The sequence below is a fragment of the Bos grunniens genome, chromosome 6 (assembly GCF_055505025.1).
Source record: "Bos grunniens cultivar Pamir isolate PY7600 chromosome 6, Bosgru_T2T1.0, whole genome shotgun sequence".
Lineage (NCBI taxonomy): Eukaryota > Metazoa > Chordata > Mammalia > Artiodactyla > Bovidae > Bos > Bos grunniens.
The window spans coordinates 103,556,564-103,575,591 of NC_141170.1; the positions used below are offsets into that span (position 1 = coordinate 103,556,564).

General features: G+C 38.6%; 1 protein-coding gene and 1 long non-coding RNA gene across 15 annotated transcripts in view; one reads left to right on the forward strand and one right to left on the reverse strand.

Moving 5' to 3' along the window:
• ENPEP (glutamyl aminopeptidase) overlaps window positions 1–1,823 on the forward strand; it is an 81,489-nt gene extending 79,666 nt beyond the window's left edge. Inside the window, exon 20 of the mRNA XM_086407053.1 lies at window positions 1,026–1,823. Within this exon, the coding sequence (XP_086263179.1) occupies window positions 1,026–1,172 (147 nt within the window). The 3' untranslated portion in view covers window positions 1,173–1,823. The remainder of the gene's footprint in view (window positions 1–1,025) is intronic.
• The window catches only part of LOC147371137 (uncharacterized), a 125,468-nt gene that overhangs the window by 89,372 nt on the left and 17,068 nt on the right, over window positions 1–19,028 (reverse strand). For 11 of the 14 annotated variants that reach the window (XR_015165869.1, XR_015165861.1, XR_015165855.1 and 8 more), the window contains one exon: window positions 4,817–4,959. This is a non-coding gene — a long non-coding RNA (uncharacterized LOC147371137). Of the gene's footprint in view, window positions 1–4,778; window positions 4,960–19,028 lie in introns of those variants that run through there. The other 3 variants (XR_015165868.1, XR_015165856.1, XR_015165860.1) reach the window with 2 other exon arrangements.

Genomic DNA, 19,028 nt, shown 5'->3' on the forward strand with positions numbered 1-19,028 from the left:
GAAGATAAATTCCTCTATACTTGTCAGGGAAGGAACAGAATTAATTTTTTTTCAAGTAGAAATGATATTTTCTCTATTCAGATCCCAGAAGACTGGGAAAAAGTAATAATTCTTATATATAATTAAATGTACATCTATTTTTTTCTAAACTAAAAAAATTTCAAATAACCAAGAGATAAAGTTTAAAAGTTGAGAAAGGTGAAGCCTGGGGAGGCTTAGGCTCATAGTCCTTGAGACCATACAGTTCAGCAAGCCATGAGCAGTCCATCTCCCCTTTCCAGGTAAGTGTAATCCTGGGATAAGCTGGTCAAGATTTGATTCCTTTCAGAACTCATAGTTTTGGAATTTCAAAACTAAGCCCAAATCTTTCAGATTTCGGATACCTCAATTCCTGTGGGGTGGAGGGGTAAGGGCATGTTCATTAACGTTAGACAGAGATTGTACGAATTTTCAGTATCTGTTTAAGATATTGGAATGTTACATCCTTCTGTAAAACAAAATAATTCTTATTTTTGTAAATAGCAGATACTACTATGGTTAAGTTTGGGAGAGGGTTTTGGAGGGAAGAGGGAAAACAAACCAAATTTAATAGAGATTTTTTGATGAGCCCTCAGTGAGTGAACTGAAAGTATATAAAACACTCCAGACTCTTGGAACAAAAGGCTAATAAAGCCATCATTCCACAGTACAGACTTCCCAGGAAACACCTTGGGAGAACGTGCAGAAAACTGAGAAACTTGCAAAAGCAAAGAGAGCATGCCAGCCACCACTGTGCTGCTCTCCTTCCCCAGTACAGCAGGGCCTCTTTTGCGGCACATGCTGCCAGGCATCCAAAGCCATGGGTAATGACTACCAATCTGAGAGATGGGCTCAATCTGAATGATGCATCAGAAGATGTATCTTAATGTTGTTCAGTGATACTGAATTTCCAGCAAAGAAGGAAACAAACCCAGCATGTAAATAAAATCCCTGAAGAATACGTGGGCTTAAAATTACTTTCTTAATTATTGCTTTCTCTTTTATAGATCAAGAGCTTTTTCGAAAGATATCCTGACGCTGGAGCGGGACAAAAACCTAGGGAGCAAGTACTGGAAACAGTGAAAAACAATATCGAGTGGCTAAAACAAAACAGGGACACCATAAGAAACTGGTTTCTTGATTTGAATGGTTAATGTGTCCAAATATCATATTTTAATTTTGTGACTCTATTGTTTCTCTGTTAAATATTTGGTGGCCTAATTTACAAGCACTATGGAGGGAGTTTTATATATAGATACTGCTTTCACCAAGTACTGTGTTTATATGTCTTGCCAAGCTTTTAGATTGTCCCATTTTGTTTATGAAGGAAGATACTAATGGAGTAGTTAATGTACTCAGGGATTTCTTCTAAGCATACTTCATAGGAGATTCTTTACAAACTGAAGATAATTTAATAGCCATTTTAAGGTCTTTAAATATCATTCTTTGTATCCTAAATCTGTGAAAATAGAACAATTTGGTCTTAGCTTTATATTTTTAGTACCAAAGAAGCACCACTTAATCTTCTGTCTTGAATGATTTTTAAAGTTTAAATACCAGTACTGAGGGACCAATATTACCATCTTAATCTTTATTTTATTATTCAGAATTACACAGATCTAACATCATTGTATTCACATATGTTTTACTCTTTTAAATCCTATCAAAGTAACCTGGGGTTAAATTTTACTCGAGGACTGCATGAATTAACCAAAGAAATACCTGACTCTTACCTTTGTTATAAAATCAACAAAAGAATTTTCCTCTCCTTTTTAAAATAAATCTGAATGATTACCTTGAAAAAATGCATTGTTTTCCAGTGTTCCTTTACTCTTGAATAATGACTGTAGCACTCCCCAAATACTTTCAGTTCAGTTCTGTCGCTCAGTTGTGTCCGGCTCTTTGCAACCTCATGAATCTCAGCATGTCAAATACTTTAGCAGGAGGCAATAAGATTCAAGAACCAAGTCTTTTTCATGCTTAGTTTTTTGTCATCCTGCTCCATTCCCTACAAAGTTCCTTCAAATAAGCTATGACATTAAGGGGAAGATACTGCTTAAATCCTACATGGATTTTAGAGGAAAAGGGCTAAATAATTGGAAACTTATTAGGAAACAGAGAAGGGTGATCATTCCATAAAACTAAATGGAATTAGAACTTAGCTTTGATCTTACCTAGCAATCCTTAAGTGTGAATATAAGGAAACCCATGGATGTTTCCAACATGACTCTGCATATCTGAGGATATATCTTCTTAGATATAACTTTAATGTGTAAACCCTTATATCCTAATCCATACAGAATCAGTTCAGTTCACTTCAGTCGCTCAGTCGTGTCCGACTCTTTGCGACCCCATGGACAGGAACACTCCAGGCCTCCTTGTCCATCACCAATTCATACAGAATCAGATCAGATCAGATTAGATCAGTCGCTCAGTCGTGTCTGACTCTGTGACCCCATGAATCACAGCACGCCAGGCCTTCCTGTCCATCACCAACTCCCGGAGTTCACTCAGACCCACGTCCATCAAGTCAGTGATGCCATCCAGCCATCTCATCCTCTGTTGTCCCCTTCTCCTCTTGCCCCCAGTCCCTCCCAGCATCAGAGTCTTTTCCAATGAGTCAACTCTTCGCATGAGGTGGCCAAAGTACTGGAGTTTCAGCTTTAGCATCATTCCTTCCAAAGAAATCCCAGGGCTGATCTCCTTCAGAATGGACTGGTTGGATCTCCTTGCAGTCCAAGGGACTCTCAAGAGTCTTCTCCAACACCACAGTTCAAAAGCATCAATTCTTCGGCACTCAGCCTTCTTCACAGTCCAACTCTCACATGACCACAGGAAAAACCATAGCCTTGACTAGACGAACCTTTGTTGGCAAAGTAATGTCTCTGCTTTTGAATATGCTATCTAGGTTGGTCATAACTTTCCTTCCAAGGAGTAAGCGTCTTTTAATTTCATGGCTGCAGTCACCATCTGCAGTGATTTTGGAGCCCAGAAAAATAAAGTCTGACACTGTTTCCACTGTTTCCCCATGTATTTCCCATGAAATGGTGGGGCCGGATGCCATGATCTTCGTTTTCTGAATGTTGAGCATACAGAATAGCACTGATCAAATTTATATTCGTGATTTGACTAAAGACATCAATTTTGTAGGAGCTGGTGGCAAGAACATGTTTAACATGGCACTTGATGCCTAGTAGATCCACAACACAAGTCCAATAGACAGAAAAGGTAGTAAATTAGTATGTTCCAATCTGCTATATCTAGAAAATCTAAATTTATTTGGAACCTTCAGAAGTATAATTTAAGATTGGTTTGATGATAATTGAAACATATGGAAACAATCAAAACCCTAGCTTTGACTTTACATAAAAAATATTCCCTAATCAAGGACTCTCAAACTTTGTAAACTTTCCTATTGCTGTCTCTTAATTTTTACTTCTCAATCCACATAGCTAAACTGTCAAAGTCAAATGTAGACTGGGGGGAGGAGGGGGAAGACAAAAAAACACGATATTTTCAGGCTAAAACTTTTAAATTATTGTTTTAAATTACTTCAGAAGAAAACCACATTAACATCATAAATCATCAGGAACAACAACAACAAAAAAATCCCACTACCCTCATGGGGATTAACACCCTAACTTCAAATTGACCACAATCAAAACCAGCACTTGAAGTCTATGTATTGTTCCAAGTGGATAAATAAGGAAGTGGGATGTTTTATCCTTCTGCTTTATGCAATAAATTCTTTAAAAAATTTGAAGGAGATGGTACATGAAACAGATTCCCAACTTGCCTATAAGTCATTCTGCCTCATTCCACTCTAAGCATTAAAACTGAGAATGAATTGTTTAGTTCTATTTACCCCATATGAAAAAGAACTGTGCACACTTCGTTATAACTCCAGTAGCCAATCAGGCCCTTCACAAACAATGTCTGGTTTTTAAAGGCTGATAACCAATAGATAGATCTATGCCAAGAAGAGTTTGCTACTGTGCTTTTTTGATTTTGTCATGATTTTTACAGGGAAAAATTTTAGTATGTTGTATCCAAAATTAAACCACAATAAACCATCAACTTTAAAGAATTAACAGGAAGAAATGATCAGCAAAGTCATGTAGCAAGAAGCAGGGCCAGTAATAATTATTGCCTCCTTCTAGGCAGTTTATTCCTATATTGCAGATCACTGCTGTGCACCCATACAAGTGTAAACTAGGAGCTTATATAATAAACTAGGACATATAAGTAGCAAGCAGGGAAGTTCTGGGGAGCAGAGATACACAGCTAGGTTGAAGGCAATGTTACTCCTACAGTTTACCCTTCATGTAGATAAAGTGTTATTCCAAAAATAGATAAATACAAGGTGGGAAGAGAAATCTCAAATGGTAATTCTCAAAGGGAGAATAAGCAGGGAACAGAGGAAGAAGAGTAGAATAACCAATGAAACTTCCAAAACTGCTAAATAATAGTGACAGTAACAATAATAACAAGTTCCTTTCCAATACCAAGCCCTATTCTAAACACAAGTACTCCACATACATCAATTTCTATATTTGAACTTTACAAAAACCCATGAGGTCGGTACTGTTAATATCCCCATTTTACAGATGGAGAAACAGACAGAGAAGTCACACAACTTGCCCAAGGCCAAAAAGTTAGTGTCTGGCATGAGCCATGACTTGAACCTAGTTTATCACCAGAATCAACATACATACCCACATATTAAAGTAGAAATCCCTGAAGAGATTCCATTATCTTACCCCATTGTGAGATAGTTCAGCATAGGTATGTGACTTACTTTGGCTGGTCAAATATTGATGAAATTGATGTGTGTCAATCTCAGGCTGAAATGTGCAGAGTCAGCACATGGTTTGCCACATTCTCCATTTTTCTTCTGCCACTAGATCCAGCAATGTTCCAGATAGAGGCTGTTCTGTTTGCCTGAATTTCAGGAGGAAAACAATAAAACCAAAAATCAGTTCTTTGAAAAGAACAAAAAAACCCCAGACAAACCTTTAGCTAGTATAATCAAGAACAAAGTGAGAAAACTTAAATTACTGAAATTAGGAATGAAAGAGGAGGCATCACTATCAAATTTACAGAGATAAGAAGAATTAAAGAGAACTCTATGCATAGCCATACACCAACAAATCAGATAACTTAGATTAAATGAACAAATTCCTAGAAAAACACAAACTATCAAACTGACTCAAGAAGAAACAGACAATCTTAAAAACAAAAACTTGCCACAAAGAAAAGCCCAGGACCAGATGGCTTCCTTCATGAATTTTACCAAATATTTAAAGAAAAATTAGCACCAATCCTTCACAAACTTGCAAAAAATAGACAAGGAGGGAACACTTCTCAATTCTACGAGGTCATTAACACAATGATACCAAAACCAGGCAAAGACATCACAAGAAAAAAATCCCCCAAACTACAGATCAATATCCTTTTTTAATATATGCACAAAGACTCTCAACAAAATACTTTTACTAACAAACCAAATCTGGCAACAAAGAAAAACGATTAAAGACCATGGACAAGTGCCAAGTGGAATTTATCCAAGAATGTAAGATTGTTTTGACATACGAAAATCAATCAATGTGATGTACTATATTGATGGAATAAGGACAAAACCCACATGATCAATCCCATGGTGCAGAAGAAACATTTGAAAAAATCCAGAACCCTTTCATGATAAAACCTTCAACAAGCTAGGAATAGAAGGGAACTTCTTCAACCTGAAAACAGCATCTATGAAACACCAACAGCTAACATCACACATACAGGTGAAAGACTGAATGCTTTGCCCTTAGATCAGTAGCAAGACAAGGATGTGCTTGCTTGCAACTTAACACTGGAGTGGAACTCTTGCAAAGGAAATTAGGAAAGGAAAGGAAATAAAAGACATCCAGGGCTTCCCTGGTAGCTCACTGCAGGAATCACGAGTTCCCTCCCTGATTCAGGAAGATTTCACATGCCATAGAGCAACGAAGCCAGAAGGCCACAACTACTGAGCCTGTGCTCTAGAACTTGGCAGCTACAACTACTGAAGCCCGTGAACACTAGAGCCCATGCTCCTCACCAAGAGAAGCCACGGCAATGAGAAGCCTGCTCGCCACAACTAGAGAGTAGCCCCTGCTCACTGCAACTAAAGAAAAGTCCACGCAGCAATGAAGACCCAGCACAGCCAAAAATAAATAAAATTTTAAAATTATTTTTTAAAAGATATCCAAATTAGAAAAAAGAAAATGATCTTTATTATCAGAGGACATGATTTTGCACATAGAATATCCTAAAGAATATATGCACACACATATAGACGATTACCTAAATGAATTCAGCAAAGTTGCAGGACACAAATTAATTGCATTTCAATACACTAGCAATGAAAAATAAGAAAATAAAATTAGTTACATTCCAAGACCATCTAAAAGGGTAAAATACTAAGCAACAAATTTAACAAAAGAAGTCCAAGACTTGTAGACTTAAAACTAGGAAATATTGTTTAAAAAAATTAAAGATCTAAATACATGGAAGGACATCTCAGGTTCATAGATTGGAAGACATAATATTGTGAAAATGGCAATACTCCCCAAATCTACAGATTCAACATAATCCCTAAAAATGTCACCTTGCTTTTTTGCAGAAACTGAAAACCTGATCATAAAATTCATATTGAAATGAACACAGAATAAACAGAAGAATCTTCAAAGTAAGAACAGGTTGTAGAACTCACATATCTCAAATTTAAAACTTACTACTCAACTACAATAATCAGTAGAATATGATACTGCCATAAGGAGAGACATATAGGTCAATGGAATAGAATTGAGAGTCCAGAAATAAATACTTACATATATGGTCACTTGATTCTTCACAAGACAATAATAATGTATAAAGACTCTTTTCAATAAATGGTGCTAGGATAACTGGATATCCACACGCAAATAAAATGAAGTTGGAACACTTTCTTACATCAAACACAAAAATTAACTCAAAATACATCATAAACCTAAAAGCTAAAACTACAAAAGAACAAAACAAAACAAAAAACATGCAAGTAAATCTTTGTGATCTTGGATTAGGCAATGATTTCTTAGTCATGATACCAAAAGCATAAAAAACAAAAGAAAACAATAGATAAATTAGTCTATATCAAAATCAAAAACTTTATTGCTGCAAATGATACAGTCAAGAGAGTTATAAGACAAACCACAGTACCAAAGAAAATATTTGTAAATCAAAAATCCTAATTAGGGACTGGTATGAAAAACAATACTGCATAAGAACCTGGAATGTTAGGTCCCGGAATCAAAGTAAATTGGACATGGTCAAGCAGATGGCAAGAGTGAACATCAACATTTTAGGAATCAGTGAATTAAAATGAATGCGAATGGGTGAATTTAATTCAGAAGACCATTACATCTACTACCGTGGGTGAGAATCACTTAGAAGAAACGGAGCAGCCCTCATAATCCACAAAAGAGTCTGAAATGCAGTACTTAGGTTCAATCTCACAAATGACAGAATGATCTCAGTTAATTCCCAAGGGAAGTCACAGTAACCTAAGTCTATGTCCCAACCACTAACGCCAAAGAAGCTGAAATTGAACAGTGCTATGAAAATCTACAACACATTCTAGAACTAACACCAAAAAATGATGTCCTTTTCATCATAGGGGATTGGAATGCAAAAGTAGGAAGACAAGAGATACCTGGAGTAAAAGGCAAGTTTGGCCTTGGAGTACAAAATGGAAAAGGGCAAAGGCTAACAAGTTTTGCCAAGAGAACATACTGGTCACAGCAAAGTCCCTCTTATAACAACACAAGAAATAACTCTACACATGGACATCACCAGGTGGTTTATACTGAAGTTAGATTGATTATATTCTTTGCAGCTGAAAATAGAGAACCTCTATACAGTCAGCAAAAACAAGACCAGGAGCTGACTGTGGCTCAGACCATCAGCTCCTTATTGCAAAATTCAGGTTTAAATTGAAGAAATTAGGGAAAACCACTAGACCATTCAGGTATGACCTAAATCAAATCCATTATGATTATAAGTGGAGATGATTAGATTTAAGGGATTAGAGCTGGTAGGCAGACTGCCTGAAGAATTATGGACAGAGGTTTGTAAATTATATAGGAGGTGGTGACCAAAACCATCCCCAAGAAAAAGAAATGCAAGAAGACAAAGTGGTTATCTGAGGAAGCCTTACAAACAGCTGAGAAAAGAGAAGCAGAAGGCAAAGGAGTAAGGGAAAGATATCCAACTGAATGCAGAGTTCCAGAGAACAGCAAGGAGAGATAAGAAAACCTTCTTAAGTGAACAATGCAAAGAAATAGAGGGATACAATAGAATGGGAAAAACTAGAGATCTCTTCGGAGAAGGCAATGGCACCCCACTCCAGTACTGTTGCCTGGAAAATCCCATGGACGGAGGAGCCTGGTGGGCTACAGTCCATGGGGTAGCGAAGAGTCGGACACGACTGAGCGACTTCACTTTCACTTTTCACTTTCATGCATTGGAGAAGGAAATGGCAACCCACTCCGTGTTCTTGCCTGGAGACTTCCAGGAATGGGGGAGCCTGGTGGGCTGCCGTCTATGGGGTCGCACAGAGTTGGACACGACAGAAGCGACTGAGCAGCAGCAGCAGAGATCTCTTCATGAAAATTGGAGATACCAAGGGAACATTTCATGCAAAGATGGGCACAATAAAGGACAAAACAGCAAGGACCTAACACAAGCAGAAGAGGTTAAGACGTGGTGAGAATGCACAAAAGAATTACACATAAAAGGTCTTAATGATCTGGATAACCATGATGGTGTGGTCACTGACTTAGAGCCAAACATCCTGGAGTGTGAAGTCAAGCAGGCCTTAGGAAGCGTTACTATGAGTGGAGGTGGTGGAATTCCAGCCTAGCTATTTCAAATCTTAAAAGATGATGCTGTATAATAGGCTTCAGTTTCATCCACCTCATTAGAACTGCATGTTGATGTATGGCAAAACCAATACAATATTGTAAAGTAATTAGTCTCCAATTGAAATAAATGAATTTAAATTTTTAAAAAAAGATGATGCTTTAAAGGGTTGCACTCAATATACCAACAAATTTGGAAAACTGAGCAGTGGCCACAGGACTGGAAAAGGTCAGTTTTCATTCCAATCCCAAAGAAAGGCAACACCAAAGAATGTTCAAAATACTGTACAATTGCACTCATTTCACATGCTAGCAAGATTATGCTCAAATCTTTCAAGCTAGGCTGCAGCATCAACTGAGAACTTCCAGATGTTCAAGCTGAATTTAGAAAAGGCAGAGGAACCAGAGATCAAATTGCCAATATCTGCTGGATCACAGAAAAAACAAGGGAATAAAAAAAAAAAAAACACGACTATTTTATTGACTACACTAAAGCCTTTGACTGTGTAGATCACAACAAACTCTGGAAAATTTTTAGAGATGGGAATTTCAGATCCACTTACCTGTCCCCAGAAATCCATATGCAGGTCAAGAAGCAACAGTGACAACCAGACATAGAACAATGGGTTGGTTCAAAATTGGGAAAGGCGTACACCAAAGCTGTATATTGTCACATTGCTTATTCTACTTCCATGTAGAGTACATAATGAGAAATGCCAGGCTGGATGGCTCATAAGCTGGAATCAAAATTGCCAGGAGAAATATCAATGACCTCAGATATGCAGATGACACTACCCTAATGGCACAGAGTAGCTAAACAGCCTCATGATGGTGAAAGAGGAGAGTAAAAAAGCTGGTTTAAAACTCAACATTCAAAAAACTAAGATCATGGCATCCAGTCCCATCACTGGATGGGGCAAATAGATGGGGAAACAATGGAAACAGTGACAGATTTTATTTTCTTGGTCTCCAAAATCACTGTGCACTGGTGATTGCAGCAATGAAACTAAAAGACACTTGCTCCTTTGACAAACCTAAACAACATACTAAAAAGCAGAGGCATCACTTTGCCAACAAAGGTCCATATACTCAAAGCTATGGTTTTTCCAGTAGTCATGTACGGATATGAGAGTTGGACCATAAAAAAGGCTGAGCACCAAAGAATTGATGCTTTTGCATCGTGGTGCTGGAGAAGACTTGCTGTCCCTCAGACAGCAAGGAGCTCAAACCAGTCAATCCTAAAGGAAATCACCCTGAATATTCACTGGAATGACTGATGCTGATACTGATGCTCCAATAATTTGGCTACCTGATGCAAAGAGCTGACTCTTTGGAAAAGACCCTGATGCTGAGAAAGATTGAGGGCAGGAGAGGAAGCGGGCAACAGAGGATAAGATGGTTGATGGCCTCACCAACTCAACGGACATGAGTTTGAGCAAACTCTGGGAGATAGTGAAGGACAGGGAAGCCTGGCATGCTGCAGTTCATGGGGCCTCAAACAGGCAAACACAATTTAATGAATGAATAAACCAAAAATGCAGAATATATAAAGAACTCTTACAACTCCACAATAAAAAGATTACCCAATTAAAAATGGGCAAAAGATTTGCATAACTACTTCTCTAAAGATAGACATATATCCAATAAGTACATGAAAACATGCTCAACATTATAAACCACTAGTGAAATGCACATTCAAACCACAGTGAGATACCACCTCACACCCACTAGAATGGCAATAATAAAAAAGATAGACAATAACAACTGTTGACAAGGATATGAAGAAATTGGAACCTTCATACATTGCTAGTAGGAATTTAAAATGCTGCAGCTGCTTTGGAAAACAGTTTGGTAGTTCTTCAAAATATTAGAGTTACTATAAACCCAGCAATTTTACTTCAAGATATATACCCAAGAAAAATGAAAACAAATATCCACACAAAAAGCTGTATGCAAATGTTTATAGTAACATTATTCATAATAATCAAATGAAACAAATCAAATTATGAATGAATTTTTAAAAGATGGTATATACCTGTAAGGAAATATTACAGAAGAGGAATGCTTCTAATACATAACACATATGAACCTTGAAAATCATAACTGTACACTTTAAATGGGTGAATTTAATGGTATGTGTATGTTTCAATAAGATGTTTTTAAAAGTCACCCAGAAATTGAAAAAAAGAGAAGGAATATCTCCAAATATACAAAGTCAAAACTTTTTTTTTTTGCCTACCAGATCAACCAAAATTAAAGAGACTGAAAATTCACTGTTGATGAGGGGATGGTTCGGAAATAGACTTCTCACCAATGGTGGTAGCAGTGTGGATTGGAACAGTGTTTTAAATGGGAATTTGGTAACATATTTTATAATTTTAAATATGCTTTTCCTTTGAGCCAGCAATACAATTTCTAGAGGTTTATCCTTTAGACGCTGTATAAAAATACTTGCATGAAAAAAAAAAATACTTGCATGGTATACAGGATGAAAGGATTTTCACTGCAGAGCTCTGAAGGTGAAGAACCTATGGCAGTTTCTAAGATTGTTAAACAAATTACGATGCTCCCTTAGACTAGAATAAGATACCAGCATTCATTCCCATATGCTCTACCTTCTCTTCCATTATGGCTAAGCTCCTAGTTAGGGCCAGTGTGTTAGGTCTCATCTTTGTTCAACTTCTCAAAGCATGGTACTAGTAAATAAATCTGTGTTCTCTCTCTTACACTATCAGTGTTTCCTTATCTACTACATTCTTTGCATCAGCAGAGAAACATGCTATTATTTCCCCCCAAATTAAAATATTCCACCCCCCAGTCTCTTAACCCTATTTTTCTTTCCTGATCTCTCCTTCTACTCACTGAAACTTCTCGTAAGAGTAATCCATGCTTGTTTAAAGAATTTAGCAGAAACTATCCGATTTTAAATGTGTATGCCATCAGACCTAGCAATTCCACTATTAGGGATACCTTTTAGATAAATACTTAAGAGGTATTCATTTATGTTCAAGATTTTATAAGAGTAAAAGACAAAAACAAAACAAAACAGAGTTGTCTAGGCTCATCTAAAATTTCTTCCTTGAGCCCATTCTAACTGGGCTTTCATCCCCACTAATCCTCATAAACTGCTTCCTGAGGTCAGGACTTGCTAAATTCAAAAATCAATTCTCAAAACAATTCTACAAAAAGCCAAGATAATAGTGTCCAAATATACAGCTAACTGATATGACTTAATCCAAAGTTAAACTTTAAGACTTCTAGACAAATGAAATGGACTATATACTCTTCAGATAACCTCTCAAAAATACTACTTTCAATGTTTTGATGTTTTATCAAAGTTTTGATGTTTTATCAAAATAGTAGTGAGTTGGAGTACAGATTTCCTCTCTTGCTACTTGAACAGTCAAATGAACTGAGGGAAATGTCAAATTTCCTTCAAATTGAAATACATCTTCAATTTATCTTGAAGTGTTGATTGCAAAGCTATATTAATTAAAGTTATAGATTTTATAATTCTGTATCAAGAGGTTCCCCCCCCCCCCGCCCCCATCAGAAGATGGCTGAGGAGGGGGCTTAGCAATTCTCTCGTTACATCTTTTACAGGCTAAAACAATTGGAGCCATGTTCTACATCCAGTAATTTTGGTACCTTAATAGTTAGCCAGTATGTTAACTAGTTGCAAAATTACTGATTTGGGGAAATCTTACCTTTGTTCTACATTTGAAGTGTAAGTGTATTCAGACAGCTGCATCTCAACTTCATAAGAATATGAAGCAATCCAAGTCTACGACCCAACCAGTAATGCTGAAGAAGCTGAACGGTTATATGAAGACCTACAAGACCTTTTAGAACTAACACCCCAAAAAGATGTCCTTTTCATTATAGGGGACTGGAATGCAAAAGTAGGAAGTCAAGAAACACCTGGAGTAACAGGCAAATTTGGCCTTGGAATATGGAATGAAGCAGGGCAAAGGCTAATAGAGTTTTCCCAAGAGAACACACTGGTCATAGCAAACATCCTCTTCCAACAACACAAGAGAAGACTTTACACATGGACATCACCAGATGGTCAACATTGAAATCAGACTGTTTGTATTCTTTGCAGCCAAAAATGGAGAAGCTCTATACAGTCAGCAAAAACAAGACCAGGAGCTGACTGACTGTGGCTCAGATCATGAACTCCTTATTGCCAAATTCAGACTGAAATTGAAGAAAGTAGGGAAAACCACTAGACCATTCAGCTATGACCTAAATCAAATCCCTTATGATTATACAGTGGAAGTGAGAAATAGATTTAAGGGACTAGATCTGATAGAGTGCTTGATGAACTACGGACGGAGGTTCATGACATTGTAGAGGAGACAGGGATCAAGACCATCCCCGTGGAAAAGAAATGCAAAAAAGCAAAATGGCTGTCTGGGGAGGCCTTACAAATAGCTGAGAAAAGAAGAGAAGAGAAAAGCAAAGGAAAAAAGGAAAGATATAAGCATCTGTATGCAGAGTTCGAAGAAATAGCAAGAAGAGATAAGAAAGCCTTCCTCAGCAATCAGTGCAAAGAAATAGAGGAAAACAACAGAATGGGAAAGACTAGAGATCTCTTCAAGCAAATTGGAGATACCAAGGGAACATTTCATGCAAAGATGGGCTCAATAAAGGACAGAAATGGCATGGACCTAACAGAAGCAGAAGATATTAAGAAGAGGTGGCAAGAATACACAGAAGAACTGTACCAAAAAGATCTTCACGACCAAGATAATCACGATGGTGTGATCGCTCACCTAGAGCCAGATATCCTGGAATGTGAAGTCAACTGGGCCTTAGAAAGCATCACTACAAAGTTAGTGGAGGTGATGGAATTCCAGTTGAGCTATTTCAAATCCTGAAAGGTGATGCTATGAAAATGCTGCACTCAATATGCCAGCAAATTTGGAAAACTCAGCAGTGGCCACAGTACTGGAAACAGTCAGTTTTCATTCCAATCCCAAAGAAAGGCAATGCCAAAGAATGCTCAAACTACTGCACAATTGCACTCATCTCACACGCTAGTAAAGTAATGCTCAAAATTCTTCAAGCCAGGCTTCAGCAGTACATGAACCGTGAACTTCCCGATGTTCAAGCTGGTTTTAGAAAAGGCAGAGGAACCAGAGATCAAATTGCCAACAACTCTGCTGGATCATGGAAAAAGCAAGAGAGTTCCAGAAAAACATCTATTTCTGCTTTATTGACCTTGCCAAAACATTTGACTGTGTGGATCACAACAAACTGTGGAAAATTCTGAAAGAGATGGGAATACCAGACCACCTGACCTGCCTCTTGATAAATCTATATGCAGGTCAGGAAGCAACAGTTAGAACTGGACATGGAACAACAAACTGGTTCCAAATAGGAAAAGGAGTACGTCAAGGCTGTATATTGTCACCCTGCTTATTTAACTTATATGCAGAGTACATCATGAGAAATGCTGGGCTGGAAGAAGCACAAGCTGGAATCAAGATTGCTGGGAGAAATATCAATAATCTCAGATATGCAGATGACACCACCCTTATGGCAGAAAGTGAAGAGGAACTAAAAAGCCTCTTGATGAAAGTGAAAGTGGAGAGTGAAAAAGTTGGCTTAAAGCTCAATATTCAGAAAACGAAGATCATGTCATCTGGTCCCATCAGTTCATGGGAAATACATGGGGAAACAGTGGAAACAGTGTCAGACTTTGTTTTGGGGGGGCTCCAAAATCACTGCAGATGGTGACTGCAGCCATGAAATTAAAAGACGCTTACTTCTTGGAAGGGAAGTTATGACCAACCTAGATAGCATATTCAAAAGCAGAGACATTACTTTGCCAACAAAGGTTCGTCTAGTCAAGGCTATGGTTTTTCCAGTAGTCATGTGTGGAAGTGAGAGTTGGACTGTGAAGAAGGCTGAGCACCGAAGAATTGATGCTTTTGAACTGTGGTGTTGGAGAAGACTCTTGAGAGTCCCTTGGACTGCAAGGAGATCCAACCAGTCCATTCTAAAGGAGATCAGTCCTGGGTGTTCTTTGGAAGAAATGATGCTAAAGCTGAAACTCCAGTACTTTGGCCACCTCATGTGAAGAGCTGACTCAATGGAAAAGACTCTGATGCTGGGAGGGATTGGGGGCAGGAGGAGAAGGGGACGACAGAGAATGAAATGGTTGGATGGCATCAGCAACTAGATGGATGTGAGTGGCCTGGCGTGCTGCAATTCATGGGGTCACAAAGAGTCGGACACAACTGAGTGACTGAATTGAACTGATGTCAGATTTACAACAATGCTTATCCCTAAGTGATGTAAATGATTCCTATCCAAGAAATTAAAAGTCTAGGTATAAGAATCAATAAATGATCAAAGAAATGTATACTATTCCTAAAGATTTATCCACAATATGATGACAAGGAGATTCAATGATCTGATTTTTCAGAAAAGTCTAAATTTGAATTTTATCAAGAAGGAAGCTATAAAAAATTTTAGACAAAATTCCAGGTAAACTAACACATGCATAATTTGGGGTAAGTAACTTTGGCCACCTCATGAGAAGAGTTGACTCATTGGAAAAGACTGATGCTGGGAGGGATTGGGGGCAGGAGGAAAAGGGGACGACAGAGGATGAGATGGCTGGATGGCATCGCTGACTCGATGGACGTGAGTCTGAGTGAACTCCAGGAGTTGGTGATGGACAGGGAGGCCTGGCATGCCGCGATTCATGGGGTCACAAAGAGTCTGACACGACTCAGCGATTGATCTGATCTGATCTGAAAAGGCTGTGCTTTTTTTTTAATTTTAAATATAAAGCAATAAGCTATACTCTGGATCCAGCAATGATTAGTCAATGACTGTCCATAAATTATGAAAGTTTAGCTTAAACATTTAAATTAAATGTGCAGTCATAACTTGAGAATAGCACAGAGTAACACAGGATCTACAACTTTCAGAGAAGTCAGTGGATGGTGACTGCACCAATGAAATTAAAAGACACTTGCTCCTTGGAAGAAAAGCTATGACAAACCTAGACATAATGTTAAAAAGTAGAGACATCACTTTGCCGACAAAGATCCATATAGTCAAAGCTATGGTTTTTCCAGAGGTCATGTATGGATGTGAAAGCTGGACAGTAAAGAGGGTGAGCACTGAAGAATTGATGCTTTTGAACTGTGGTGCTGGAGAAGACTCTTGAGAGTCCCTTGGAGAGCAAGAAGATCAAACCAATCAGTCCAAAAGGAAATCAACCTTGAATATTCCTTAGAAGGACTGATACTGACACTCCAGTACTTTGGCCACATGATGTGAAGAGCCAACTCATTGGAAAACACCCTGATGCTGGGAAAGATTGAAGGCAGGAGGAGAAGGGGATGACAGGGGAGGAGGTGGTTGGATGGCATCATCGACTCAATGGATGTGAGTTTGACTAGACTCTGAGAGATAGTGAAGGACAGGGAAGCCTGGCGTGCTGCAGTCATGGGGTCTCAAAGAGTCAGACATGACTTAGCAACTGAACAACAGCTATACAGTGTCCTAGAGATCACTGGAATGTAATCTAAATTCATTCACCAAATTCATTTTCATGTAACACTGCCTCAGAATCTATCCTAAATTCTGGTTCTACCTACCAGGCTTAGATTTTCTCATGTGGATGTTTTTATTTTCACATATCTTGTTGATAATGGGAAAGGAGAGTCTTTATTTTGAAACAAAAGGAATAAGGTTTAAGTATATAAGATCCAAGGTGGGCACTTGATTTCGTATACAACTTACAGATATGGCCATAGTTTTAGCTGTGCATTATTTGTTAACTTGCAGTCTTTTTCATCCATACACTGTCAATCAGTTAAGTTCAGCTGCTCAGTTGTATCAGATTCTGTGACCCCATGGACTGCAGCATGCCAGGCTTCTCTGTCCATCACCAACTCCCGGAGCTTACTCAAACTCATGTCCATCGAGTCGATGATGACATCCAACCATCTCAGCCTCTGTCATCCCCTTCTCCTCCCACTTTCAATCTTTCCAGCATCAGGGTCTTTTCCAGTCAGTCAGTTCTTTGCATCAGGTGGCCAAAGTATTGGAGCTTCAGCTTCAGCATCAGTCCTCCCAATGAATATTCAGGACTGATTTCCTTTAGGATGGACTGGTTTTATCTGCTTGCAGTTCAAGGGACTTTGGAGAGTCTTCTCCAACACCACAGTTCAAAAGCATCAATTCTTCAGTGCTCAGCTTTCTTTATAGTCCAGCTCTCACATTCATTCATGACTACTGGAAAAACCACAGCTTTGAATAGATGGACCTTTGTTGGTAAAGTAATGTTTCTGCTTTTTAATATGCTGTCTAGGTTGGTCATAGCTTTTTTCCCAAGGAGCAGGCATCTTTTAATTTAATGGCTGCAGTCACCATCTGCAGTGATTTTAGAGCCCCCCAAATTAAAGTCTCTCACTATTTCCATTGTTTCCCTATCTATTTGCCATGAAGTGATGGGACTGGATGCCATGATCTTAGTTTTTTGAATGTAGAGTTTTAAGCCAACTTTTCAATTCTCCTCTTTCACTTTCATCAAGAGGCTCTTTAGTTCCTCTTCACTTTCTGCCAAAAGGGTGGTGTCATCTACATATCTGAGGTTATTTATATTTCTCCTGGCAAGCTTGACTCCAGCTTGTGCTTCATCCAGCCTAGCATTTGGCATGATGTACTCTGCATACAAGTTAAATGAGCAGGGTGACAATATACAGCCTTGACGTATTCCTTTCCCAATTTGGAACCAGTCTGTTGTTCCATGTCCAGTTCTAACTGTTGCTTCTTGACCTGTATACAGATTTCTCAGGAGCCAGATAAGGTGGTCTTTTTGCCATATCTTTAAGAATTCTCCACAGTTTGTTGTGATCCACAAAGTCAAAGGCTTGGCATAGTCAGTAAAGCAGAAATACATGTTTTTCTCAAATTCTCTTGCTTTTCTGATGACCCAGCAGAGGTTGGCAATTTGATCTGTGGCTCCTCTGCCTTTTTAAAATCCAGCTTAAACATCTGGAATTTCTTGGTTCACATACTGTTGAAGCCTGGCATGGAGAACTTTGAGCATTACTTTGCTAGCATGTGAGATGAGTGCAGTTGTGCAGTAATTTGAACATTCTTTGGCATTGCCCTTCTTTGGGATTGGAATGAAAACTGACCTTTTCCAGTCCTGTGGCCACTGCTGTTTTCCAAATTTGCTGGCATATTGAGTGTAGCACTTTTACAGCATCATCTTTTAGGATTTGAATTAGCTCAACTGGAATCCCATCACCTCCACTAGCTTTGTTCCTAATGATGCTTCCTAAGGCCCGCTTGACTTTGCATTCCAGGATGTCTGGCTCAAGGTGAGTGATAACACCATCATGGTTATCCAGGCAATGAAGATCTTTTTTATAGTTCTTCTGGCTTCCCTGGTGGCTCACATAGTAAAGCATCTGCCTGCAATGTGGGAGACCCAGGTTCAATCCCTGGGCCAGGAAGATTCCCTGGAGAAGGAAATGGGAATCCACTCCAGTACTCTTGCCTGGAAAATTCCATGGACGGAGGAGCCTTGTAGGCCTCAGTGCATGGGGTTGCAAAGAGACATGACTGAGCGACTTCACTTCACTTTACTTCTGTGTATTCTTGCCACCTCTTCTTAATATCCTCTGCTTCTGTTAGGTCCATACCTTTTCTGTCCTTTATTGTGCCCATCTTTGCATGAAATGTTCCGTTGGTATCTCCAATTTTCTTGAAGAGAGCTCTAGTCTTTCCCATTCTATGGTTTTCCTCTATTTCTTTGCATTGGTCATTGAGGAAGGCTTTCTTATCTCTCCTTGCTCTTCTTTGGAACTCTACATTAAAATGGGTATATCTTTCCTTTTCTGCTTTGCCTTTCACTTCTCTTCTTTTCTCAGCTATCTGTAAGGACTCCTCAGACAACCATTTTGCCTTTTTGCATTTCTTTTTCTTGGGGATGGTCTTGATAACTGCCTCCTGTACAATGTCGTGAACCTCCGTCCATAGTTCTTCAGGCACTCTATCAGATCTAGTCCCTTGAATCTGTTTGCCACTTCCACTGTATAATCATAA